The sequence below is a fragment of the Lepidochelys kempii genome, chromosome 21 (genome assembly GCF_965140265.1).
Source record: "Lepidochelys kempii isolate rLepKem1 chromosome 21, rLepKem1.hap2, whole genome shotgun sequence".
Classification (NCBI taxonomy): Eukaryota; Metazoa; Chordata; order Testudines; family Cheloniidae; genus Lepidochelys; species Lepidochelys kempii.
Genome location: NC_133276.1, coordinates 6,614,560 through 6,641,423, shown reverse-complemented (window position 1 = coordinate 6,641,423; position 26,864 = coordinate 6,614,560). Strand labels below are relative to the sequence as shown.

The 26,864-nt window shown below is 41.3% G+C and overlaps 1 protein-coding gene across 2 annotated transcripts; it reads right to left on the bottom strand.

Annotated features, from left to right (window-relative positions):
• Positions 1 to 1,937: 1,937 nt before the first annotated feature.
• Positions 1,938 to 26,864, bottom strand: NUCKS1 (nuclear casein kinase and cyclin dependent kinase substrate 1). 2 transcript variants are annotated; one of them, XM_073320259.1, is made up of 8 exons: positions 26,615 to 26,862; positions 16,559 to 16,608; positions 15,499 to 15,604; positions 12,107 to 12,162; positions 11,488 to 11,637; positions 10,272 to 10,424; positions 9,760 to 9,909; positions 1,938 to 7,649 (listed from the first exon to the last, which is right to left on the bottom strand). In XM_073320259.1, the coding sequence occupies exons 1-8, from the start codon at positions 26,629 to 26,631 to the stop codon at positions 7,447 to 7,449; spliced, it is 885 nt and encodes a 294-aa protein (XP_073176360.1). In that variant the 5' UTR covers positions 26,632 to 26,862; the 3' UTR covers positions 1,938 to 7,446. The 2 variants fall into 2 exon arrangements, with proteins under 2 accessions (XP_073176360.1, XP_073176361.1); XM_073320260.1 differs by lacking the exon at positions 9,760 to 9,909 and having other exon boundaries at positions 26,615 to 26,864.

Here is a 26,864-nt window from a genome sequence, read left to right as displayed (position 1 = left end):
GCGCCACTGAAGACAGTATTTGCTTGCCAGGCCAAAAAATGCTGTAGCACATGCTACTGGCCTCCCATCCTCTAACTGAAGCAGTTTAATAACGTTTAAGGACTATATTACTACAGCCACAGCTGCACTCAAAAAGGGACCAATTTCAAGAGCTACACTATGCAACAAGTTAAATCAGCAATGAGTTAGTATACCTGCCAGGGGCAGGAAATTGGGGAGCATTTAGAGGGGAAAGAGAGCTGATCAGATTTCAGTTGGAAACTTATTGACCACACTTCAGTATTATCTGTATAGCTGTGTATTTGGCTTCCAATGTGCTTATATATCGTACTGTCCAGTAGAGAGGGTAATTCAGAACACTTAGAGGAACTTAACAGCCAGATCCTGTTTTACCATCATCAATGGGAATTAAAGTTCCATTAACACCGAGACACAACAATGCACAAGCCACAGTAGCGTTTGAAAGCAGATATATACAGGAAATGGCACAAATCAGTCCACACTGCAATTTGGAACATAACTTCCATACCACTGATTTGGTTAGTCTAGTCCAGTCTGACCATAGCTAGTACCAGGTATTTCAGGGGAGGTGTAAGACCCCCATATATAGGTCCCCATTCAGCAAAACACTGAAGGATGTACACAAGTGCTTTGCTGAATAACGATGCATGCACACACTTAGCCGTCCATTGTGGCCCTGATACCATTTTCCAAGATACTTACGGGGGGGGAAGCTGGTCCAAGCCCAGAGAGGGAGCACGTGGCTTCCGTCCTGAATCACGAGGATGGACACTCCTGATCAGAACGGCAAGATGCTGCAAGATTTAACAAACTGACGATCAAAAGTTGATACTTCCCGTTTTCACTTGTTTGAAATAGGCCTTGTAAAAAGTACCAGAGCAACTGCCAGCTCATCGCAAATGGGAACACAAAGTTTATTGCAGTACAATACATTGTGAAACACAACTCACAAGCTATTTGTACTAGGAAGGAGGGAAAAAATTGTGATAAGAGGTTAAGCTACGCCCTCTGCTGCATGAAAGAAATATTTGCACTGCAAGTGTTGCACGATCACCTTGCCTCTTCTTTGCAACTTTTTAGAATTTGACAGTGATTACAGTCCCAAGAATGTCTAGAAAGTGGTAGACTAAGCTTAAAATGCTCAAAACAAGACTGGCCAACTTCTTTTCAGCTTTAACGTTCTATTAGCTGGAGAGGAAATAATTTCTTACAGGACACTGGAGGGAATTTATCTTTAGCCTGTGTGTACTGTCTATACTTAGACATCCTGTAAGGTAGGTGGCAACACACTTAGAACTACTGAACATATTTTGTCACATTCTTACCTTAATTTGAACCATCACATTTTAAGGACACAATGTGCACACACTGCCTAAATTCTGCTGGGTTCTCTCATCTCAACCACAGATGAAGAATTAATGTATTCTAGTATGTAGTGTTACTGGTAGGAAATATCAGGACAGCCAGGAAAGGCTAGCGATTGCTGCAGGAAGCCCAAAGACGTGTAATATGCAAAGTTAAATAGTGTTCTCTCCTCTTCATTGATTTCCGTTAAGTTTTCAACACATTTCGAATCCTTAAAGCATGACCCACCACCTCATCTCAAAGGAACAGCTGTATGGGAGCATGGTGTGTGTGCTCTGTTCACAGGCAGGAAGGGAATTAGATTCTTTCAATCACTGCCCAGACTGGCAGGTAGTGAAACCAGCAAAACTGCTCTGGCCAAAAGGACCAACTAGCCTCTGCAGATGAAAAGTAAGGCAGAAATCTTGCAAAGGAGAGGAATTAAATAGGTTTACAGTGTTTCAGACATCACTACTGGTCACAAAACAAATCAAATGCGTAACAGCTACTATACACTGGAAAACAATTAATAGCTACTGTCTTACAAAAGCAGAAAAATTACACAAGGCATATTTATGGGTTATAAAAGCCCTTTTATAAAGCCATTTTTAAACAAAACCAAAAAGTTTACAAAAGAAAATAAAAGATACAGAAGAATAAGTTGCTTAATATATTCCAAAAAGAGAAAAATAAGAGGGGACACAATTCCAACATGCTGAACGATAAAGGGTTTTTTCTTTCTCTCTCTCTTTTTTTTTTTTTTAATACAAAATACAAGCGAAGGATACACATACTTAAAACAGAGCTCGGGAGCAGGTACGCAGTCCTGGGAACCCCTCAATAAAAGCAAAGCAGGGTTGTGTTACTTTTTTCTTCTTTGCAGGTACATACAGAGACTGGAATATGTAAAATTAAGTAGCACAAAAGACCATCACACAATTCTACCAATGCAGTTGCATCTATAATTCACGAACATGGTCAACGAAGTCATGTTCACTTCAACCCCTTCAAAAAATTTTTAAATAAAGCATTAACGTTACATTCAAACTTAACTCCTAGTGCTATGCTGCAGATCTCATATTGTCAAGGTATTGCAAGAACTGCCAACCCTTATGGGGGTTTTATGCCCTGTGATGACAGAGCCATGTTTAGCAACACTCTCTCAGGTCATGGACCAGTAGAAAGAGACCTGTATTTGCAGTCCCACTCCTTTTTCTGGCCACTAATGGGGGAAGAGGTGCAGAACTTGATGGTGGCTTATTTTAACAAAAGCCCAACAGGGTTGTGAATACTCAAGACAAATATTCATCACATACCACTGAGTGATGCCTTGCTGATGTTAAGGGCCCAATGGCCCACCTGGAGTCTCTTCCTCCTTTGTTTCAGGGTAGTTATTTAGGGTTTGCTGTGACATGTTCATGGTAAAACAAATTATGTAGCTCTTATTTACAATTTTTGTAACAATTGCTTCTGCAGGAAAAAGTAAAATTCACAAATTTCCAGAACACAGGAGGGATAAAGTTATCAGACACTCCCATGCGCACACGCACACACACACACACTTCCAGGGCTTTTACACACACTGGTGTGGCTTAAGTTGACTGAGTATTTCTCCATCCCACCCTACCCTTCCCAATATATAAATATATATGTAACCCTTGCCCCTAACATACAAAGCATATGCACCATGGTGTCTTGCAGTCACACTGAGCATGCTTAGACTGACTGAACCATTCAGTTCCCTGCAGTTGTATGGGGCAGGCAGCTTACAGAGATCTTTCCAATAGTGGTTGATACATAGAGTCAGCACATAGGGAGAACTTGACTAGACTTAGAAAGAGAAACATTTATGTTTTCATAAAGATTTTAATGAAAAAGGACATTCAAATGCCAGTCATCGACTGAGGTGGGAAATCTAAAAGAACGACACGGTAGATTCTGGAAGGTGCTTTCCAAGGACAGTATCAGTGTCATTATTGTTCTGAAGTCTGTAATAGCTGAAGTCTGGGATTAATTTGTGTTCTTTAAAAAAAAACATGTTTACCAGTATGATTTGTTATAAAAATAAACCTTACACAGAGAAATTACATAAAGCAAAACACCGATTTCTACAGCTCAAAAGCTTCTAGCATCTTAGTTTCTCCCCAACCCAGGCTCCTCAGCTGAACTGTCCAGTATACATTTGGACTAATAGCCATTGAAAAGTCAAATATATCTTCAGCTCTCCCCACCCCCACAAACAGTTCTTCGCTTCCTGATGCGGCCACATGGTGTTGCAGAAACTGAGCATGCTTAGAACAATTACCTACCCACCCTTCCATTCACTCCAGGACAGCCGTACAGATGCTCAAGGAAGTACACCATTTCCTCTCCCCCACACATTTCTCTGCTTTGACATGATAGTTTGATCGAAAATTGGAATTATTAAAAGCTTCCCAAACTGCTCCTACATCTAAATCCTGCTCTCACCCCCACTCCACTCCAAACCCGAACCCCATTTAATTTTAACTTGAAAAAAGAAAACTCCTCTGTAAGGGAATTTTGACACTCTTGTGTTGAATTTGTGTCTTATGGATTTAAACAGAAATTCAGTACAGCCATATTTGTTTGATATTAATAGGATTTAGTATGCAATTTCCAAGCATCAGTGAAATCTTGCTTGTAAACCTTTGTTGGCCACACTGAATGGCCTGTTAAAGACATTACTGTTTGTATACAAATGCAAACTCAAATGTTGTTGTGAAGCAGAAAGCTCTGACAGAAGTTAATGGATAAGCTGCCATTTTAGGATGGAAACCAGGACAGATGCTAAATTAGTGCAACTTTGGAAGCAACCCATTCTCTTTAATGGAGGTGCTCCAAAGGTACACCTGGGTAATAGACCAGAATCCATCCCAGGTACTCAACTCTTTACTGATCTGGGGAGATGGGGGTGGGGGGAGGGGAGAGAGCAGAAGCCGCAATCTATTTTGTTCATTGTTTTTAAAGCCTTCTCACAGCAAAGAGCAGAAATAGTTGCCGTCAAGAAGGAACCCAGTCCTATCCTCCCCCTAAAAGGAGGCGCCCTATTACTTTCCTTCATAGAATTAAAAGGCTGGAAAACAAAAATTCTAAAAGGACGTGTTTAAAAAGTTAGTCTACTGCTAATCAGAATGCTCAATCGGTCTTAAAAATACCAAAAACTTTGTCTTCACAATTTTCTTCAACTTGCAGGAAAAAGGAGCTTCTCTATTTTCAAACTGAGAGGGTTACCTGGAGACAAGTGGATCTAGACCGCGAGGATTTAGTGTTTGCATGTACTACCAAAACACTAGCCTACAGAGAAATAGTTACAAAAATCCAAACAAAAGTGTAGCATTTACAGAGTGTTCAGATTGTGACAGATTCAAAATTAAGGATCCTACCATCCTGTCATGTCAACCATTAGTCATGAATACACAAGCAGAACAACAATTTTACGACAATTCAGGGCCATAATTCACCCTTCAGGGCAGATATGAGAGAATCCATAGTCCAAAGACTTGAGTTCATAACAGAGGTCAAGTCTGAAAATTAAATTTCCAGGTTTCAGGTACATATCACAGCCTGGACATTAGTTTAACTTGTTAAAAAGGAAAAAAATGCTTCAATGGAAACTACAAAACGTACACCCTTCAGAACAAACCTGGTCTAGGGGCGAAGTGTATTTAGACAATTAAAAATACATTTAGCGGATTGACCAGATCTACTACTGGAGGCATTCATTCTATTCTTAGGTAAATCTAGTACACTTAAAAAAAAAAAAAACACAAGTGCAAACTAACAACCCAATTGACAAGAAAGGCTTAAGTGTGTATACTTGTAGTTTGTATTGAGAGGGACGATCTATGTGGACCAGAAAGACAGGCATGGAAGAGCACGTTACCAAAAAAGTTAATTTACATGAACAGTTCCTCCACATAGCTGACCATTAGGAAGTTGGCCATTTAATTTTTTTTCTACATCACTAAAGAATTACAGGACTATGATCTGAAAAGTTTCACTTAAGGATTGCAAGAGACTTTTTGCTCTCCTAATATTTGGATGGGAAGTTACACATTCACTTCTTGCTCAAGACAGTCACATCATAGCCCAGCCTGAAGCTGTACCGCAAGTTAAACCCCTAAAAATAGAGATTTACAATGGAAACACTGATAGCATTTATTATAGTGGCAATGTTAGTCTCCTAGTTGAGAGTTAGAGAACTTAAGATGTATACGCCAAGGTAAAGCACAGCCTCCCAATGAAGTTCACAGCCATGAACCAGATAAGACAACGACTTGGATGCTACTAACATTTCATTCTGTGTCTTTAGACTCCATGGGATACTCTGCCAGGTCTCCTCCCAGATCATAGTAGTGCATCTCACCTGAAAGCTTTCAGAAATCCAACAGCCTTAAAAATCCAACAACACAAGACCAGAAATCCAACTCTCTAGCGGTCTTGTTACCTTGAAGAGGCTGGTTTAAGAACATATATAATTGAGTGAAAAGATTAGGACTGTCAAGCTTGCCAGCTATGAGAGATCGTGCAAGATATATAGAAAACATAAAAGGTTAAAAAGATGTCAAGTCCAGTTTTTATATTTCCACCAACAAATACTGCAGTCCCTGTATCAAGGTTTCAAGGAAAAATCCTGTGTACTTTTATTCCTAAAGGTTAAAGGAGATATGGCTGCTTGGATAAAAGCACATTAAAATGCCACTGCACAGACATCAAGTGTCTTGAATTTGGTGGACAGCCTGCTTTTGTTATGCACCACAGTCCTGCTACACTGCCATCAACACTGTTCCCTCCCAGTTTTATCCTATTCCTGCTTCAATTCCTACTCAGACAGTGTTTTGGCTTCGGTAGCAGAATGCTGACTCATTAGGTGCAGATATAGGGGTGGGGGGATCAGCATGAAGAGCACTCCCACACTGCAGGAAGGAGAGAGAAGAAATAGAAGTGATGGTGGGGTAAAGTTATGATCTATACTGGTGGGAGTATGCCATCCGAACACTACACCTGGAGAGGGTTGAGAGGTTATGACTACACAGTCTTTCTGAGGACAGACGGAAAGAGAGGAGAGAAACACTTAAGCATGACTCATGGGATCTGAGACTGTGGCATTACAGGAATCCATTGCTTCACATTTATAAAAAGGCCACCCCCTCATCCCCATAACTAGAGTTTAGTTTGAGATTAAGTTAATTTTTTTGCTTAAAATGACGAAGAAAAAACTCCCATACCACCAGAAGAAAACCAGGCTTTAAAATTTTGTTTTAAAACTCTCTCCCATGCTCTGTCTAACTATATCCAGCCATGAAAAGAGTAACAGGAGTAATGGGTATGAGCAGTTGGTGAGTTGCAGGTTTGAAGCCTAATGAATGCGCTTTTCCAAGAACAGAATGCAATTCTACCCAGCCAGAGACAAAGGGTATCACGTCCTTATTGGATAAGTCCTTTCTAAAGGATGAAACACTAAGGTGGACTATTATAATGTCTCCTGAATATTGCCTATTAAAAATAGTTGCATGAACCCAACAAGCTCAAATAGGGGTAATAAAGTTCCTGTTTAGGATTCATTAACCTCCTTTTTTCTGAGGGAAATGAATTTTTGTCAACTGAAACCACATGATGGAAAATGAATTTATTATGTGTTCCAAGAAGGAACAGTCGTTTTAAACGCCCTTTTCAGCTTTGGGAAATCTATGCTACTTGATGATTTGTAAGTATAATTTTAAAGTATCAGCCTCATATGCTATTGCTTCACAACTGCAACATCCCTTCAAAAATATATATTTTTAGTAAGTGATCCATTTAGTTTTAAATGGCTTTCAGATTTGGTGGGAGACAAGAACGGAATGGCCAACAGAGAACAGTGACTTCAAAAAACATTACTGTATAAGGGTTTTTTCTTAAAAAAAGATACCGTGTTAAACAGTTGAAAGCAAAGACAGCATTCAAAGCCCATGAGTCAAGCCACAGCCAAAACCGTGTTCTACCCCTAAGTATGTTTTCTTTTCCTCGTATTTAAAAAAACAAAAAACAAAAACAAAAACAATCTCCCCAAACTGCCATTTAATCTTCACCAGAGGCTGCTTCATCTTCAGACCCTTCATCCCCTGATTTATCTGGTGGAGGGCTGGCTGATTTTTTTTTCTTCTCTGGGGGACTCTCAGGCTCTTCATCTTCTTCTTTGGGAGATGGGGTCTTCTCTTTTGATGCCTTTGAAGCTGTGGGGCGGCCTGCCTTCCCTTTGCCTTTCACAGGACTGGGTGTCACTAAAGAAAGCAAAGCACCAGTTTCATGAGATCAGCTACAATTACATAAAGAAAATTCACACAGCTTTACACAAACAATCTCTATTTGGAAAATGCATTCTCCAAATCAAACCAGGTTGTTTTTTGTAAGCAGATATTTGCAAAGATGAGTCCTGCATTAATGCTGTTGGAGCAACAAACTGTTAATATGGATAATGATGCCATATCCAAAGTAACGGACGACTTGAGCAATGAGAAATCAGCATAAGCAGGAAAGCAACTGAAAAGAGAAGTCCATAATTCTCATTTACTTCCAAATAAGCTGACAGGAGATAGTCAGGGATAGGCAAATCAGTAGGAGAGGTGTTGAATTTGGCACATACAGTAAAAACTCCACCTTTTCATTTTCAATCAGATGAAACTCCAATTTGTTGGTTGAAGTCATCACCAGAACTCCTTGATGAAAGCCTATCACATATCAAAAGTCATGCAACTATAGTGTTCCAGTTCAGAGTTAGCCTTCATCTTAGGATTGTGAATATCATAAATCTGTTTCATTAACAGAGAGCAAACTTCTGCAGTCTTCTCAAATGTCCCTCGTTTTGAGGGATTTCACTCATTGCAGTCCCAATGTTACCCACATTTTGAAGTCAGGGTGTCCTCGCTTTCACAGCTGAAGTTATTTACATCAGAAAAAAAGATTTGTGAAGCACAAGTTACAGAAAAGTTATCTACACTAAAGAAACAAAATCTGACAATATTTTAGTTTTCTGATATTCATTTTATTTTGGGTCCATCACCTTGAGTTTGTCACATATTTCAGCCCATACTTCAGCTGGCTTTGACAAGCAAAGAGGCACCATCTTTGGAGCAAGTGCATGCCAAACTACTTATCGTTAATGGCATGCTGTAAGCCTGTCTTCTGAAGCTTACCTTGAGTGGAAAGAATTACTTTAGGACAGGCTACTATTTTATTATGGATCCATTTGAACGTTTGTAGGCATTCAGAGGAAAACGAAGTGTTAAGACAGATGCCTGATAGATCTAAAAAGGACACTCTTATGCAAGATTATTTAAGAGTCTGAACTCGAGGGGAAAAAAAAAAGTGTTTCTAAAAAACATTTAAAAACCATTTAATTGCAAGACGTAATGAGCTGCGGGATGGCAGCACTGTGGCATCAAAAGAAAGCAGCTACCTGCAGCACAAAAGCTGAATGACATGGCATCTCGGAAAGAGTGACAAACTCACTTCCACAGAACAATGGAGCTCATGGGCATCCCCCTCCCCCCAAAAAACAAGACCGTTCAAATCCCACTGCTTGTAATCCAAGCTCCCAGCAGCCAACACTACCTTATGAACCAAGCATCTTTCGACCTTTTCTCCACAACCATGAAAGTTACAAAACATGCTTTTATTTTTAAGAAAGCTGCAATTCTGAACCACAATTCTGCAACATGCTCTGTAGCTGTGAAAAACAGAGGGTGCAGTAAAGTCGTAGTAGTAATGCTATAGTTTAGGGTTGCAAAGGCACTTTCATCATAGACTCCTATTTCAACAAATTAAAAAAGCCTGGAAAAGCTTCCTTTAGGCTAAAATTTCTCATGCTCACAGTCAGCTAGAAAAGCGGAATAAAAATGTATTCAGTAATTTGAATATTTGTGCACCTCTGTATAGCTATGCCTACATCCAGAGGTCTGCATATTGAAATAAATGGAGCGGTTATTCAAGGTTGTTAGGCCCAACTGTCAACTACTTTAAGTCACCACAGGACAAGTGGTCTAGAGACAGGACTGGAAGCTAAGAACTCAGGAGTTCTCATCCCAACATTGCCACTGGCTTCATCTTTTTTTTGGTCTCAATTTCCCTATCAGTAAAACCGATTTAATTCTTATCTGCTTCACAAGGCTGTTAGTTAATTTTGAAGTGCTACGCAGTTTAAAAATCCAATTATGCTTTATTATTCTCCAAAAAAGCGATGAGGAAAGTCATCTGACTAGTGTTCATTTAAGTAGATGAACAGTTAGGAAAGAGTGACATTTACACACTCAGACACAGTCTTGCTAACTGATCCTTACAGCTGCAAAAATACTCATTTTTTGAAGCAAGTGGCTTCCCGTCCAGTAAGCTCACCTGTAGCCTTTAGCCTGGGCTTAGGCATTTTCTTTTCTTTCCTCTCTGGCTTGGATTTCTTAGCCACCTTTTTTTTGTTCTTTTTTGAACTGCCATAATCACTATCATCATCATCTTCCATGAGGAAGTCTTCATCACTGCCAGAATCTTCTGCAGGGACAGAGAAAGGAAGTGTGTGTTTGTGAAGAAGCCTTTAAATCTTTTCCAAGTGCAAAGAAAGGAGAGTGGTCTAGCAGTTAGACTGGTGGATGGAAGAGGAGTAAGAGTCAGGATACCATAGTTCTATAAGCTGTCATATACCTGTGCCATCTTGGGCAAGTCATTTGACCACTGTGCCTCAGTTTATCTGTAAATATTTCATAGCAGACGACAAGGTTTGTAAAGATACCTATTTTATGGTGGTGATTAGCGAGCTGTCTGCATCCAAGGCCCAAGAAGTTAATTACATCTGGGTCACACTACTCCAAACAGCTGCTTTAGTATGTTTTTCATTACAATCCCCCTCTACTTACTCTCCTGGAATGGTGCCTCCTCCTCCTCCTGCTCTTCCTCCTCACTGCCCACATTATCCATAAGCATCTCTCGCTGCTTGGAAGCTGCTTTGGAAGCTGCTTGCCGTTGCTGGCGCACATTTTTGTGGTCTTCTTTCTCATCCTCACTGTCCTCTGTAACACAAAAATTCACCATGTTGCAATGAAGACTCTCAACATACCACATATTCCTAGCTTTTATTCCTGGCTAAGAGCAAAATGAAGGCCAAATCATTCCCAATAAAGCAGGAGAATTGAGAGGCTTGCTGGGCAACTACCATAGCTCGTTATTTGAGTGTGGTCAAAATTCTCCCTACATCAAGCATATGTTTTGAAAGGGCTCAACCTCGAGGTCCTGTCCATTAACCATGAACTAAAGAACCCCAGGACACTTTTTCATAACAGACATATTTCCCCAGCATCCTCCACCGACCCATTCTTCATACAGAGCAGAGTGCTGTTCACTGAAAATGTGCTTCTGAGATCCTTTGTAATGAAAGGTGCTCTATAAATGTCAGATATCATTAACATAAATTTAATAGCAAATGCTGTTGTACAGATTACTTCATCTGTACAATCTGACAGTTATGGTTCCCACAGTGAATATAACTGAACACCGACCCAAATTTTTCAAGTCAATGTTGCATTACAGTGGTATATTTTTCACTGTAAAAATATTTCACTCACGATGGTTATAGACTGTGTGTTCATATTTTTGAGATTCTAGAGCAGAATAAACTGGGAAATACTGTAGTAAGTTATTTAAACCCTTCTCATTTCCATCCAGATGACAGACTGAAGCTTGAATAAAAATGCAGAAAAGCAGAAGACTCTCAGTACTAATGCAGGGGAGTGAGGTCAGGGAACAGCTTCACACTAGTCAGCGATCCTTGAGCTTCCTTCCCCTCCTCCCATGCAAGAGCCACTTGCACAAAGCTTAGGGATAAACAAAATGGGGGCACAGGGCAGCAGGAGTTTTCATAATTTTAATCTAAAGGAGGTATGGAGGGAAGGAAGAGTACATAACTTGCAAGAGGGATGGAGCAAAGAGTATATTTAGTTCCTAACTTCTGATTTTGCTTTCTGGATCTTTGGCATTCAGTCACAACGTTTAGGCCAGCTCAGTACTGATTTCAGGGCAACATACCTGAAACAGCTGCCTAACAGTGGGAAAGATCTTTGTTTTTATGCTCTTTACCTGCAGCCCTTTTCCTGGATTTGGAGGCTCTCTTGTTCTTTTCAGGTTTGGCTTTTTTTGCTTTTTTACTTTTTTGCGAGCTCTCATAGTCACTGTCAGCTTTGCCATCATCTGCTCCTAAGTCATCATCCTCGCTGCCAAAGTCTTCATCTAGGAGAAAATGATGACAAAATGAAGTCTCAAATACTTCTCAATGGAACATGTACATTGGAGACATAAGGGAGTGGCAGGCATAGTGGACTAACATTCTTGGTCTTCCCTGCTCCAAGTATTACACTAGCAAGAGCTTAGATGAGCAAGAGCTCTATAGCTCGAAAGCTTGTCTCTCTCACCAACAGAAGTTGATTCAATAAAAGTATTACCTCATCCACCTTGTCTCAGTAGTACTATATCACAAAGGAAGAAAATCTGGTAGTCTAGTCCACCAGAACTAGAAAGAACAGGAGAAGTGAAGATAGTGTCCAACTTAAGGTGCAATGGCAGAGTGATGTATTATGAACACTACTCCTGTCGGCATAGTTAGTCCTTTACTTTGAATATAATCCTTGTAATATTCTTATTACAAGGACGATATTCCTATAACAAGCCTACTTGGTTATGTTAGCAGCTGGGTAACTACCTGGTGAGTGTGAATCATCTTTCTTGGTCTTCACATCTTTTTCTTCTGAATCCTCGCTGCAAAGAAGAGAAAGAGAAAGTGTCATCAGTATTTTAGAGGATGGACCTGCTGTATTGGGTAAGCCGGTGGTAGTTGGGTGAACTGGTACTTTAAGAGGCTGCCACTTTGTGCTTCAGAATCTAAGTTCTCATTTAAAAAAAAGTTATCTAGTCATTATGATTGTAAAAATAACCACCTTCAAATTGCGAAGCAAGTGTAAACTGACTGACAGCTGAAACAACAGCTCTGAGAAATGAGCTGCACAGTTCAGCTCAATAAATTATTAACTCTGAAATCTAAAGTAATTACTATTATAATTAGCTAGAAGAAACAACATGGAGTGAAAGCATCTTTCTTTTGGATGCTAAAGGATGTAAAGCCAACACAGCAAACCCAGCCTAGGAGTAAACAGTTTTAAATAGGACTGGTGAAAACACAGGTAAAAGCCAGTAATGGTGAAACAAATATGCTCCAGACTACTGAAGGGTTGTGCCAATGGCAACAATGGCTCAGGGACTGTAAAACATAATTAGTTCTAAATCTGAACTTTACCACCACACATTTCTGAAGCATGTTTTGATTACCTGAATAAGCTAGTTTGTTTACAAGTTCAAGTCTTGTGGGACCAACAACTAAGTTTGTATCACAGACACTGAGAAAATATGCCACACACTGAGAAAGAACAGAACTAGCAGCTCTCATACAAATCAACATTTAGGTGCTTTTACATCTGCTTCTCTCATAAATTATATCATCTGAAAGTGGCCGAAAATATCTAGATTCAGGTAATATTTGGGAGTAATTCCTGGACAGCAATCTGGACCTCCAGTATTTCTAAGCTACTGGAGCACAGGTAAGTAGACAACACAGCAGCAGCACAAGTAGACTGCAGCAGTTCTCACAACACTGCACCCAGCAAGCAAAGGCTAAAACAAAAACCAACCAGGAAAGTCGTACAAAAGTGCTTGAAGTGCCAGCACTAAAAATCCCTTTGGATCAGCCAAAAAAAAAAAAAAAAAAAAAAAAAAAGATTAAGGCCTAGTCTACATTTAAAATTAGATCAATTGAGCTACGTTGCTCCGGCTGTGAAAATTTTTTTCACCTTGTGCAACTTACATCAACCTAACAGGGACTGTAGGTGCAGCCAGGTTGATAGAAGAATTTTTCCATCAACCCAGCTACTGCTTCTTGGAGAGGTGAATTTGGCAAAACCCCTTCTGTCGATGTAGGAAACTTCTACACTACAGCACTGCGGCTGCACTGCTGTAACACAGGCATGACTTCAGTTTTTACAATAAACCCAAGGCAGTCATCACCAAGAAATAGTTGGCATACTTTTGATTTCCAAGACTAACTAGTCATGGTAGGCCAACTACTTCTTGGTGATGGTTGCCTTGGGTTTACAGCAGAAGTCAAGAGACTTGTTTTGTCCTGTCTGGTAAGATGCAGGTAATTTTTCAACAGGTCTTCCCTTAAGGGGTTGACTTCCTTTACATTTCTGAGCAATCTCAGTAATCAAAGTAAGATATTTTGTTTTGGAAGCACATTGAATGCCAGACAAACTATGAAAATGGAGAACTAACAAGTCTTCACTATTACTAATGCTTCCACTTCTGTAGAAAATATTGCTAAGAATAGTTGAGGGGCTTTTTCATCAGATCCAACAATGACTGTAAAGCACTATAAAATTATGGAGAGACTGAAATACTTCAAACTGGTAGCCCACCTACTCTTGTCCTGTGTCAAGATTTTTGTGACTCATGCAACTCTACTTGCTCCTGTTCTAGTTGCCTAGCTCTGAAAAGTGATTTTAATGCTAAAGCACTAGTGACCTATGCTTTATGCCTGGCTTCAATGCCCGTTTGAATGAGAAAGAGAACCTCAGTGTCCAATCCCCTTTTGCTGGCTTGGTCAGCAACAGTCCTGCCATTTTAGGAAGCTTACACAGACTATGCCTACCCACAATCGTGTGCGTTATGACCTGGCTCCCTCAATACATTCAAATGTTTCAACTCAGCACAGATCCAGTCCTGCATTCCAATAGACCCTAGAGTTCTGCTGAAGACTCCTCTGCTCTACAGTAGATGGGCTGCTCCAATGATCTTTTGACTCTGGTTAGCCCCATCTATTGGTCCAAGAGATCTAGGAGGTCTATGCCTCGAATAAGATTTGCTATTACACAACATGGAGTCTGCACCTTTCCAGGTTCACAGAATGGGTTTGCCACATGTAGCACAGACATAACATGCTCTTCTTGTGGGACCTTTCTGCCCTCCCCCCCCCCTCAGCAAGAAGGCTGTAGGATCTATCAGGCCTTCAGGATTTAGGAGAAAAAGTCCCAGAAATCACATTAATGGGATTCCTTAGAGCAGAGGTTCTCAAACTCTGATCTGTAGACCACCAGTGGTCTGTGAGCTCCATTCAGGTGGTCTGCAGACAAATCCCTCTAAGGTGTGCACTTGGGTAGCCGCACATGAGAGAATGAGTGGAGGTGTGGCTGCGCAGGTGTGGCTCCACTATTTAGGTGCCTGGACCCTGGAGAAGACACATGTAAGGTGAGGTGGTGGCCTTGAGGGGGCAGTGGGGTGAAAAAGGGGGGTGGGTGGGAGGAATTAGGGATGTGCAGGGCTGTGGCAGCCAGAGAAAGAGGTGACTTTCCCCAGTTTGGGGGCTGCCGCGGCGGGGGAGAGATGGCACATCCATCGCATTAGAAAGGTAAGATTACTGCTATTAAAAAAAAAATGAGTTGTGTGCTTCTATTTGTAGAACAAAAAAAACTTGATGATAATTTTTTTTAATAGCACTTTTATCCAAAGTGCTTTACAATAGTTAGCTAATGGTACAGACAACATTTGGAAAGATTATTAAGTGGCCCACCGACACCCTCAGCAATTTTCAAGCGGTCCATGAAAAAAAAAGTTTGAGAACCACTGCCTTAGACAGCAGACTCCACTAATAAATTTCAAATGTCCAGTTAGTCACTTGCAAGTGGAAATTCACATAGAATCTGGAGGCAGATTCTCTACACCTGAAGGGTAGAAGAATGTCGAATAGGGTGAAAAAGTACCACACGTTGCCAGACCTCCTTCAAACTGCTAGGATACTATTTAACTGGAGATGCCTATACACCCTAAGCTTCAAGTAACTGAGCCTTCGATGCAAGGGAAAGGAACCATTCCATGACTAAGATTTCTTTAGTCTTTCTAGAACCCCTTGAAAGCCCATCACCATACCACTAGCATTGAAGACTTCAGTGCAATGAAGAGCACATCACTTATGATTGTTGCAACCTACATGGCAAGTCTGGTTTAGCTAATGTTGGGCTATCAGAAGTAACAGAAACAACTTCTTACCTGTCCTCCTGAGAATTCTTTCCAGGCCGCCTCTTATTTTTAGCCTCCCGGGGAGATGAACGGATTTTCTTGGCTGGAGGGGCTGAATCTCTTCCATAATCTTCATCTGGACAGTACAGCAGAGGAAATAGGTTTGAAAAGTGAACTACGCTATAACTTCCAGCAATCCAAATGCCAATAGAATACTACCTCTTCAAGTATATTTAAAGTTACCAATCCATGTCATTTTTACGGAGGTCAGATCAGCATCCTGTCAAAAACCCCAAGTCTTCAAAACTTCAATTCAGCTTTACAAAAGTGACACCGTATACTCAACCTGTATATCCACAAACTGCATATAATAAGTTAACAAGTTTAAGATGCAGTCATAGAAAATACTGCAGAAAAGGCTTCACGACAAGAGAAAAGTTGATCTGAGTTTTACGGAAAATCAGAACCTTACATTTTTATATTCAGAATTATACACAGATCCATTAAAATTTGCACCTATTTCTTATCTTCTTCAGGTGCTCCAAAAAACCCCCCACTCTTTAGATATTTATGGACCTGTGTTCTTGTGATGACAAGAACAGACAGGTGTAAGGTCTTTCGCAAAATCGTTTAAGTACCAAATTATGCACAACGATTACAGGATACTACCAATAGTACTGCAGTTAAGAACTAGGCAAACTTCAGTCACATTCTCTTTCCACTAAGTGTCAACATAACCTCAATTAGCAGAGCCACAGCATGTCTACTTTCCAAGAAAATAAAACATGATGATATTTTTGGAAGCCATGCGGATAATCTAATTCACACGAATATGCAAATAACTAAAAAAAGATGATTCACAGAAAAGCCTGTGTGGTAGGCTCAACTAATAAATTGGCTGCGGTAAAATACGAGGAAGTAATTTCAGGAAGATTCTGCCAATTACAAATCAAGAAAGGCCTTTAGAAGCTGTCACAATATAAGCATTAGAATAGTTTTACACTACATTTTCAAACCCTTATCAATTCAGGGCCATGGTAAAGAGTGAAAATTTTGTAATTTTTTTCTGAAAAAGAATATAATAGTTTACCAGCATCATCTGATTCCTGAAACTGTGAATAATCGACCACCTTCCTGTTCCTGTTAAAAAAAAAAGAAGAAAAGAAAAGAAAAAGAAAGGGTTAAGTTTAATTAACAACTTATGATCTCATAAAGACAGCCCTTTCAAACTAGCAAAAAACCACCACCACTCATTCTCTGATGCAGAATTCACAGTTTGAAAAGTCATTACCCACCAACACCTCCAACAGGCAACCCTAAAAACAATTCCAGAAACTCAGCTATCTATACCTTAACAGTCAGAAATGAATGCAGGATCAACGCTCTAGCACAGGCGTTCTCAAACCTCTTTGCACTGCAACCCCCTTCTGATAACAAAAATTTCTACATGATGCCAGGAGCGGGGACTGAAGCCTGAGCCCGCCGCCATGGGTGGGAAGGCCAAAGCCAAAGGGCGTCAGCCCCAGGCTGGAGGCCTGTAACCTCAGTCCTGCCATCCAGGACTGAAGCCATGGGGCTCGGACTTCGGCTCCCAGCAAATCCAACAACAGACCTGGTGACTCCATTAAAACAGGATTGTGACCAACTTTGGGGCCCCGACCTGCAGTTTGAGAACCGCTGCTCTAGCAACTTCCTCTGGAGCCATTAGGATTTATAAGGCTGGATGAGTTTTTTTTTTTTTTTAAATGAAAAAAGGTAAAAATTTCCAGTTTTATTAGAGATTGCTATCGGGTATCCATCACTTTCCTTTTTTAAAGTGTTTTTGAACAGTATTCTTTGTGCTGCTTAAGAGCACGATTAACAGAGCCACCCTCACCTGTGCATACATAGTTCCTCAACACTACAATGAAATCGTATCCAGTATTGTGTTGCCGTAGTTTATTCAGCCACAGTTCTTGAGAACCATGTTTAAAACACCGGTAGCACCCTAAGATTAAAGTGAGTTTTCACTACCCCTTTTAAAAAAACACGTTCGCAGGTCAGGAAACATTCAGTTTAGTCATTGTTAGAAATCTAATATTTTCTATCTACCTCCCTATTGAGGCCGCATTTGTTACACTAGTTATGTATCAGGGTTTAGCAACATCCAGAAGTTGCACTATTTTAAATTAAAATAGTTTAAAAAAACCACAAACACCTTTAGTTAGGGTATGTCTATATGTACAGCGCTGTAGTTGTAACGATACAGATGTGCCGCTGCAGCGCATCTGGTGAAGACGCTCATAAAAAAAGCCCACCCCCGCAAGCAGCAGTTCTCCTGCTCATGTAGTGCTGTACACAAGCACCTATGTCGGTGTAACTTATGTCGCTCAGCAGGGTGGAACATTCACACCCTTGAGTGACCAAGTTTTACTGCCACAGGCCTTAGGCATAGCCTGAAACAGGTGGAACTTTGTTTAGACCAGACCTAGGAGTTCCTGCATCCATCTGTATCCCCCCACCCAATCTTTAGCCTCAGACGTGAAACGGTTGCTGTAGAAATAGTATCAAAGATTGACTCCAGGTACACACTGAGCAGGTGAACCGACGCTCACAATGTCATGCACATGCCATTAATACAGGCGCCATCAAGACAGGGAGAATAGCTTGTACAAAAATAAAGTTTCCCATGGGGCATTAGCTGCTCTTTACACAAAATTCAGTGATCTCCAACTGAATTTTTAAACAGGACAGTGAGGGAGAAAACTGTAAATATTTTTGCTTTTTTAAATAAAAGATAAAAGTGACAAAGCCTGTCATTTCAGTGCTTTGGCCATTATATTTGAAGTTTCTTCACAGAATAAGCCTACAATCAAAGGTTTCAGAGTAACAGCCGTGTTAGTCTGTATTTGCAAAAAGAAAAGGAGTACTTGTGGCACCTTAGAGACTAACCAATTTATTGAGCTTATGCTCAAATAAATTGGTTGGTCTCTAAGATGCCACAAGTACTCCTTTTCTTCCTACAACCAAAATATTTGAATACGCCAAGCAGACATATATAGCATTTTCAAGATTAAGAAAATCAGTCCTTGAAAACGAGAAGAAAATGACTTGTGCCCCCTCCCCCACATTTTTAATTTCTTTTAGGATACATAAAGAATGCCTGAAAGGTTTAAAAAAAGCAAAGCAGCTTCCACTTATCCTTTAAGGCTTCATAATGACTAGAGAACAATGAGGCAAAACAAAGTTGACACGTTAAGAGTGAAAGTTGGGTTTTTTGAGTCATGTTTAAAACTTTCGTTTCTCATGGTTAACACCAACTTAATTTCAGTGATAAAATAAAAATTTGGGAGAAAAAAAATATTACACTGGACCTTTGTGAGTTCAACGTATCGCTACCCCTCCCACTGACCAAAGCTGCAGTTGGGAGCAACTTTTTATCGCAACTCTGACAGAGGTGTGCCCCACTCCACACACAGCGTCTCCTGTCGAGACTTCCCTACTCAGTCTTCTGGAGAGCGAGGGAACAAGGACCTCAGTGTGGCTTCCATTAGGGGCTCTCTGGGTATACAATGGGCCCTGCCAGTTGGCTATTTTGAGATTGTAGCCCTGCAAATATGAGCTGCTCCTGTGGTGAACTGATTATCAACAGCCCCAGAAAGGAGAAGACAGTTTTAAGAAGCTATTCATAATATGCTTGAGTCGAGAGGTGAGCACGGATGCTGCATCTTAGTTTCACTTTCTTCCCCATGGCTCTTATCCTTCCTAGAAGTTATGGGACAGAGATCCGGCAACCTCCCCTGAGGAAACACTTAGTTAAGGTTTGCCCTCATACTTAATCCACACCCCCAGCAACGTCAGGCACAACTACACTGTACATTCATGGTATTTCTTGTGTTAAAGCTTTTCTGGGAAAAGCCTTTCTGGTTCCCCTTGTACATTACCACCAAAAAGGACAAAACAAAATGAGGTACAAGGCATGTTTCAAAAAGTCTGAAAAAAGACCATTATGCTTGATTAGAAAAGTTAAGTAGTTATAGCTGTAACAATGAACTATGAGTGCCAATTCTTGGCAGATTTGGTTGGCTAATACCATAGAAATGACTTGGCAGACATGTCAATTCCTCTTCATTTGCCTAGAGAATGTGAGACCTGTACTTAGTAGACCAAAGTCTAAAAAACGCTATAAAAATGGCATTTATTGAGATTTAAGTAGAGATCATATTCAGCATCTGACCCATTTACGCTAGCGACGAGGTATTACTACTTTTCAGTTCTATTAGCCCTGTACAACCAATACAAGTACACAAGTGCTCACTGGATTCTATTCAGGCTCATTAAATAATATTCTTAATGAAGTTCCAATTGCAGTCCAGATTCTGACTTTGCTATCTAATATCAGTGATGGACTTAGATCCTAGGTTAAGCAGCAGCTAGGAAAGTCCTTTAAAAAAATAAAACAAATAAATAAATCTAAAAAAGCATAGGCTTTTCTATGACAATCACCGCAGTATCAGAAATCCAAAAGCTATGAAGAACTTATCCTCACAAATGCATTTATGAGGTGGGGTAGTTATCTCACTTTTACAGATGGCAAAAGTGATGTTCAAGACATTAAGTGACCTGCCCAATATTACACAGACTGGAAGAGTGCTATGATTAGAAAGCAGCTCTGAGACTCAATCCTGCACCGGAACCACAACTCCCTCCTCCCATCCTCCTCCTAAATTTGATGTGGAGCCACTAAAACAAACAGAAACACACAATGCCATTTTACATGCACTTTCCAGAACGGAGCAGCACTTTGAGATTAATACACTGTACTCTTGGCAAGGCTTTTTGCTAGAAGGATACCCCTAAAAGCATACTTTAACTACAGCTGTCAACTCCTTCAAATTCCTTCTAAGCTTCCTTTCTCTGCAAGAACCTCAATTCATAGCCATTAGGAACAGCCTTAGAGAAAGGAGAAGTACCAGAATTCAGTTAAACCAACGCTAAAACATCCCCTAAAAAAAAAAAAAAGAGATTGAAGAGGTGGACAGTCAGACTTTTGCCATGTTGAATCCAATGCAAGTGACAAGAGGGGATTTTAAGTACAGCTGCAATGTATCACACTGCCCACTCACCTATAGTCTGACTGTTGTAAAATATGAATTTGGGAATATAACTATTCGCAGGATTCACTGAGGAGGGTAGAGGCCAGGCCACAAACACTCAACTTCTAATTTCTGCTTCAACAATTCGCCTTCCTTAGGCCCAACTCAGCTTTTTTGCTGTGAAGCAGCACAAGGATTTATATTTTTAAAATACTTAAAGAGAAGCATGAGCACTACATGATGACAAAGGTTAATCTGGTACACATCCCCTTATTTTGTGTGCATGAGTGGAACAGACATTTCCCCCTTAAAACAAAAACAGAGGGTAATTTTGCGGCACACTCAGTCTATCAATTTCACAAGACAATTGTCTTCACATTTCACTGACCTACTGAGCACAGTGTAAGTTGCAGGATAAGCACCTTGCAAAGAAACAAGCAGTCATAGAGGGCTTCACCTAACTTATTCATATTATTAGAATATAATGTAGGATACACATGTAAAATATATCAGGCAAATAATGAAAACATTCTAAGCTTCTCTCCTGCTTCCAAGTACTAAGCCCTACAGGTTGGGCTAGCAAGAAGGTCCCTACTGTGCTCCCTCATTACCTTGTCTACAGCAATATTGATTTTTAGAGGAAGTGTGATAGAAATCTGTAGACAACTGTACAGCAGAGGCTGTTCCTTTTTGCCTTGCAGGAGAGAATGACTACAGAGACATAAGAGGGTAGATACAGAAAAGAACCTTCTGGAAAGGAGTCTTCTCAAAGGAACAGGTGCAAAGAGCGCACACAAACATTCAAGGACTGTTTAACTATAGCTGTTGTCTCTACAAACTCAAGTCAAGCACAAACTGTTCCTCAGTCTAGCATTCTTATTCTGGGCCCAACATTCACTACAGCTACCATCCCCTCCTCATGTTTGCATCATCTAAGGTGAGCATAAATACAACCTCTAACAGCCACTGGCAGAAAAACGGCAAGGGTGTCATGAAGACAGAAGGTGCTAGAACACAGAAGGCATTCCAATACTTCCAAGGCACAGGACAATGTGTTTGTGTATAGTGTTGAATGTTGCCTCACTAGGTAAGTATATGCATATAGATGAATTTCCTGTCCCAGGCCCCACACCACCTAGGGATGGCCCTGGCAGCTGGGGAAGAGCAAATCCTAAAAAGCCAGCAACTTGCAACATTGCCTAGCAAATTTGTTAAATGAGTGCTGGTAGAAACACTCAGTTACCTCTCAGGTGATGCCAGAGAATAAAATATGAGCAAGACTAATTAGGTAGACTGATCAGACTGTTAAGGTAAGTAATTCAAAAAAATATTATTCAGTGTTCAGCTAACATCATTATAAATAACATGAAATATTTATAAAAACATAGGTAAGCTTTTCACCAATTTATGCTACTGCCTTTTTGGATTCCATTCAGCTTGGACTGCTAAACAGAAGAGTGTTCAGTTTCACTTTCCGGTTCTCATCCAGTTGACAGGGCAGCTGTAGACTGGTTTCAACAACAGCACAGGGAAATGTTCCCATATTGCTGTTTTATGTCTAAGAAATATTTCTATATGTATTTGTTTTGCCACACCTGAATATAATGCTATATTTCTGGCCTTAACTAAATAGACAAACTTATAACAAATCTTTATTTTCAATGCTTATGCCTAACAACAGTTATTTGCCTAAGACAACTCACTATTAGTGTGAGGGCTAATCGATGCTAGAATCGCTACAGTGGCACAGCTGTAACAATCCAGCTGCGCTGCTAGTACAGACGCTCTATGCCAGTGGGAAAGAGCTCTCCCATCAGCATAAATCCACTTTGTTGAGAGGCGGTAGCTATGTTGGCGGGAGAAGCACCCCCGTCCACACCAGCACTTGGGTCAGCGTAACTTATGTCGCTCAGGGGGTGGCTTTTTCACATCCCCAAGTGACATCAGTTATACCGACATAAGTGTTAGTGCGTACAATTCTCTTTAAAATGACATAACTGTACTCAAACAAGATTGACAGCCTAGAGGTCTCCAACTACAGAGTGATCATTTAGGACTGGACTTGGTGCAACAAGCCATCTAAAACTGGGCACTGATGGTGGTATTTGAAATTTTAGGGATATGTCTGACTTGCAACTCCATTAAAAAAAAATTTAAATGATTTATGCAGCAACAGTTTAAGCAGCCTGGTGCACATCCTCCATTTAAGCCAACTACTGAGAAGAACATTTTAGGAAACAAAGGAGAAATATTATGAGGATAAAAGTACAGGAAAGATACAACTGCCTTTCAGTCCCATGTGCTATTTGGGTGTTACTTTATGTATGCTGTACCCATTTACCACTACCCTTTGCCTGTCTCTTTAGAGCATGAACACCTCAGCACTGGGATCATGCCTTTTTTTCCTATTAGAAGAGTATCTGGCCCACTGTGGACACGACCACAAATAATCAATCACACTCTGAAGGGCAAGCAAGGAAAGGGAGAATTCTAAGGAAAAGGGGAGCAGGAAAGCTATAATTAAGTTTTCAAGAAGCATTCCACCTTAGTCTGAGCATTTTTCTCTTAGATGGCCCAGGTATAGTATTAGGAGTTACATGGTCACATGTAAACTTTCACATTAACACCTCTAACTAGGAGAATACTTCCCCTATCACTCAGGCAAGAGCACCACCTTAGCAGTAAACATCGAAACCAATGAAAGCCTTAGGCTAATATTTACCATTGAAGGGACATGAATGTTAGACTTAGGTCCAAAATTTAATGTTTGTAAAATTCAAAGTTTAACAGAATTTTGAATCAATACATATGTTCCTATTTTAAAAGATCTTATCTAAAACACACTGGATTTAGATATTTGCCTGCAGCATTTTATTCTACAACATTGTATGTGCGAGTAGAAGTGACCAGAAGTACACTGCATTAATTTTAAAAACAAACACACATACAAGATTTAATAATACAAGGAACTATAGAAGCCATCTAATTTAACAGCACCTAAGAATTTACACATCAGAATAGATAAGATAAATATGAGATGATATAACCATGTGCTGTAAATGGCCTGGATGTTACTTACAAATTGTTTGTCATATTATGTAAAGATCCTAGAACAACATCCTTTATGATTTGATCTTTGCAATGTTCTATTGATATTGGTATTAGCATCACTGTACACCTGCAAGATACATATACACATATTTTTGAAGAAGGGTGCTAGCAAAATCAATACAAGTAAGCAAGCAGTATTTCACTCCAGGGCACCAAAAAACACGAGGTCTGGGGCTAGTATTTTTGGATGCCTGTGAAAAGGAAGAACTTGCAAATTTAACAAAAAACTGGTTTTGTGTTAAAAGTCAATTTTAGCATTGATTTAGGCTTTGAGACTAAAGTCCTCTAACTACCAGCAGAATAAAGTGGCAGCTCAAGCTTCCCCCACTATCCCAATACTGGTTATCCCCATATTCCATTTAGGGTGATACTTTTTAGATGGATACTTATTATTCAGCCAGAAGCAAACTGAGACCATGAATTCATTTCACACAGACCACTGAACATGGTAATATTCCATCATCGCTGACCTTGGATAAGTTCACCTGTATCTCCCATTAACAATACCAGAAGAGCTTTGCATAAAATTTAAAGCTTGTCTCTTGCACCAACAGAAGCTGGTGCACCAAAAGGTATTACCTTACTCCCCTAGTCTCATTAACAGTGCAGTAACAGATCCAATCCTCAGGTAAATCCTACATATTTCAAACCAACAGGTTTAAAATTATGTACAGTTTTCCAATTAACTAACACTGGAGGGGTATGTTGAACACATTTGCAGTTGAAGATTTATCTTCTATTTTTCATAGGCCTGTTAAGACCAGCCAGACTGTGGGTTGCTGGCTCCAATTTTGCAACATCCCAGCAGGTATTCTGTTATTAACATCCCATTGAACTCTTCTGAAGACCAACACCCATTTACACATATTAAGGCAAGTTGCATCTTTTACAACTGTGTATAGTTTCCCCATTTTTTTTGTTTAAAATTGGTTATAATAAAGAATTATGGGTTATTTAATATATAAAAAACATTAGAAACCATACTTTTAAAAACACACATGTTCCTCACCTGTAGTCAGGTTCCAGTACTGGCAATTAAGTCACCAGCAGAATGTATACTATATCACACTGAGCATCAAAGTAGTATCATCACTGTATTCCAGGACAGAGGCATTGCCATTCAAGCTCAGTCCACTAATCCATCTAGTGCAGTATCCTGTCTTGCAAAAGGCCAAGGATGCTTCAGACCCTATTAATGTAGCTGGGCAACTAAGTGTTTCATAAAGCAAAAGGGAAAAACCCTTCTGGACCCTGGGCAATTACTTCCAGACCTGACCTATGAGATATAATCACCCTTATCTTGGCATGCACAACTTACTGGTCAAAATACACAAGAGACCTGAAAGCTAAGATTAGTTTTCAACTATCAGCGTACTCAATGTCCCTTTTATCCTCCCCATCTGGGGACATTCAGCAAAAATCTTTGCAGACCAGACAAACTTGAATCCCACCTTTAAAAGGCACAGAACCTGTACAGTTCAGATTATCTTTGTTATTCTAAATCAGAAGTCAAGATAATGCATATTACAATCCTCTTCCACAAACTAAGCATTTGCCATATTTTAAGATTGGAAAGACACCATCATTAATTTACACTACAATTTCAAATGCTACGCACAATATTAATCAGTGGGCGCGCTATAATCATTACCATGAGAAAACTTCATAGAATTTTACATTTGCCACCGTATCACAATTCAGCATTGTAGTTTATACTCCCCGGAAACTCTGTGCTATCAGAACCCAGGCCCAACCGCATCTAACATGAGTATAAGCATCACCACCTACCTTCTTTTGAACTGGGGAAAAGAAAGCCTGACTAGGGACGAACTTCACTGGTTCCTCATTCCCGAGCCCACAATTTAATGACAGGTCTCTCGGGGACTGGGGAATAGTAGGAAACCCACTCTAAGAGGAACGCTGTTTTACGGCAAAGGAAAAATAAAGGGAGTGTGTCCAAATACCGCTCCCCGCCGATCCCAGGTGGGCGGCTCCTCCTAACTCCTCCCCCAAACGTGAAGCCAGTTGGCGGCACCAGTGTCTAGCGGAAGCGGACTCGGAGCCGCGGTCATTATGGCATAGTGCATGCATGTCCCCCTCGCAAGAAAACCGTAGAGCACGGTCTGCCCTTCCCTGACATTCTCCTCCTCCTCCCCCCTAACCAGATGCAGCAAGGAATACTACATGCCTCTTCCCTGAACGTGTTAAATCAATCACATTGCATCCACGTAATCCGCGTGCTTCCCCTTAAAGTGGGTCATGGCATGCTGCAAATTTTCACCATTCATCCCCCGAGCAATAACATGAGGGACAGCTCCCAGTGAGCGCACTGCATGCCCTGTTCTCCACCCAATAAGCTTGCAGCAACGCACGTTACACGTTACCCTTCCATCAAGCGTGCAACAAGGTATGATGCATGTCCACGCCCCCTCCTCCCCCCCCACCACAAGCATGCTGTCTTCACGCAACTCCCCCCAGCCTGGGCAAAGCACGCTGCAAGCTCCAGAGTCCTCCTCCCCCGTCCTCGTCCACGGTGCAGAAGGGCAGGCAGACGCTCCTCCCCCCTAACCCGCATGTAGCCTCCCCGTGCCCCTCACAGGGTGCAGAAGAGCACCACGCTGCAAGCATGTATCCGCCCCTCCCTCCGCCGAGCAAGCAGCCTCCTCCTACAGGGTGCACAAGGGCACGCTGCAACGATGTGTCCCTCCCTCCCCCCACCCACCCCCCCCTAAAGTGCGCAGCAATGCACGCGACCTCCATGCCTGCCTCCCCTCGGCGTGGCCTGCAGCAGGCCTCCTGCCCGTCCCGTCCCAGAGGCAGCGGGGCCGGGCCTAGTCCCCCCGTCCCGCGCTCCCCGCAGAGGGGGGTGGGGGGCACTGGAGGAACGCGGGGCACGAGACGGGGGTTGGGAGTGGGGCCTCCTCCACCGCCGCGCTCGCCCCCCCGCCCCACAGACTCACCTGACCGGCCTGGACATTTTCTCCAACCCAATCGGGGCCCGAAGCGGGCGATGTCGGCCAAGGCGGGGGGTGGGAAACCCGACGAGCCTCGATTCGGTGACGGACCCGTCCCCTCCCTCCCGGGAGCAAGCGGGATCCCTGGGCCCAGAGCCTCGGGCCGCGCCGCCGGAACCGCCTTTCCCTCCGCCGCGGCAGCCACCGCTCCCGTCCCCGCCGGAAGGTGCTCCCCGTCCCCGCTCCCCTCTCCCAA

Coding starts and splice junctions, on each gene's coding strand:
- NUCKS1 (XM_073320259.1), bottom strand. Junction 12,163..15,498: donor AAGAATTCTCAGGAGGACAG/GTAAGAAGTTGT, acceptor TCTTCTTTGCAG/CGAGGATTCAGAAGAAAAAG. Junction 11,638..12,106: donor AGATGATTCACACTCACCAG/GTAGTTACCCAG, acceptor ATTTTCTCCTAG/ATGAAGACTTTGGCAGCGAG.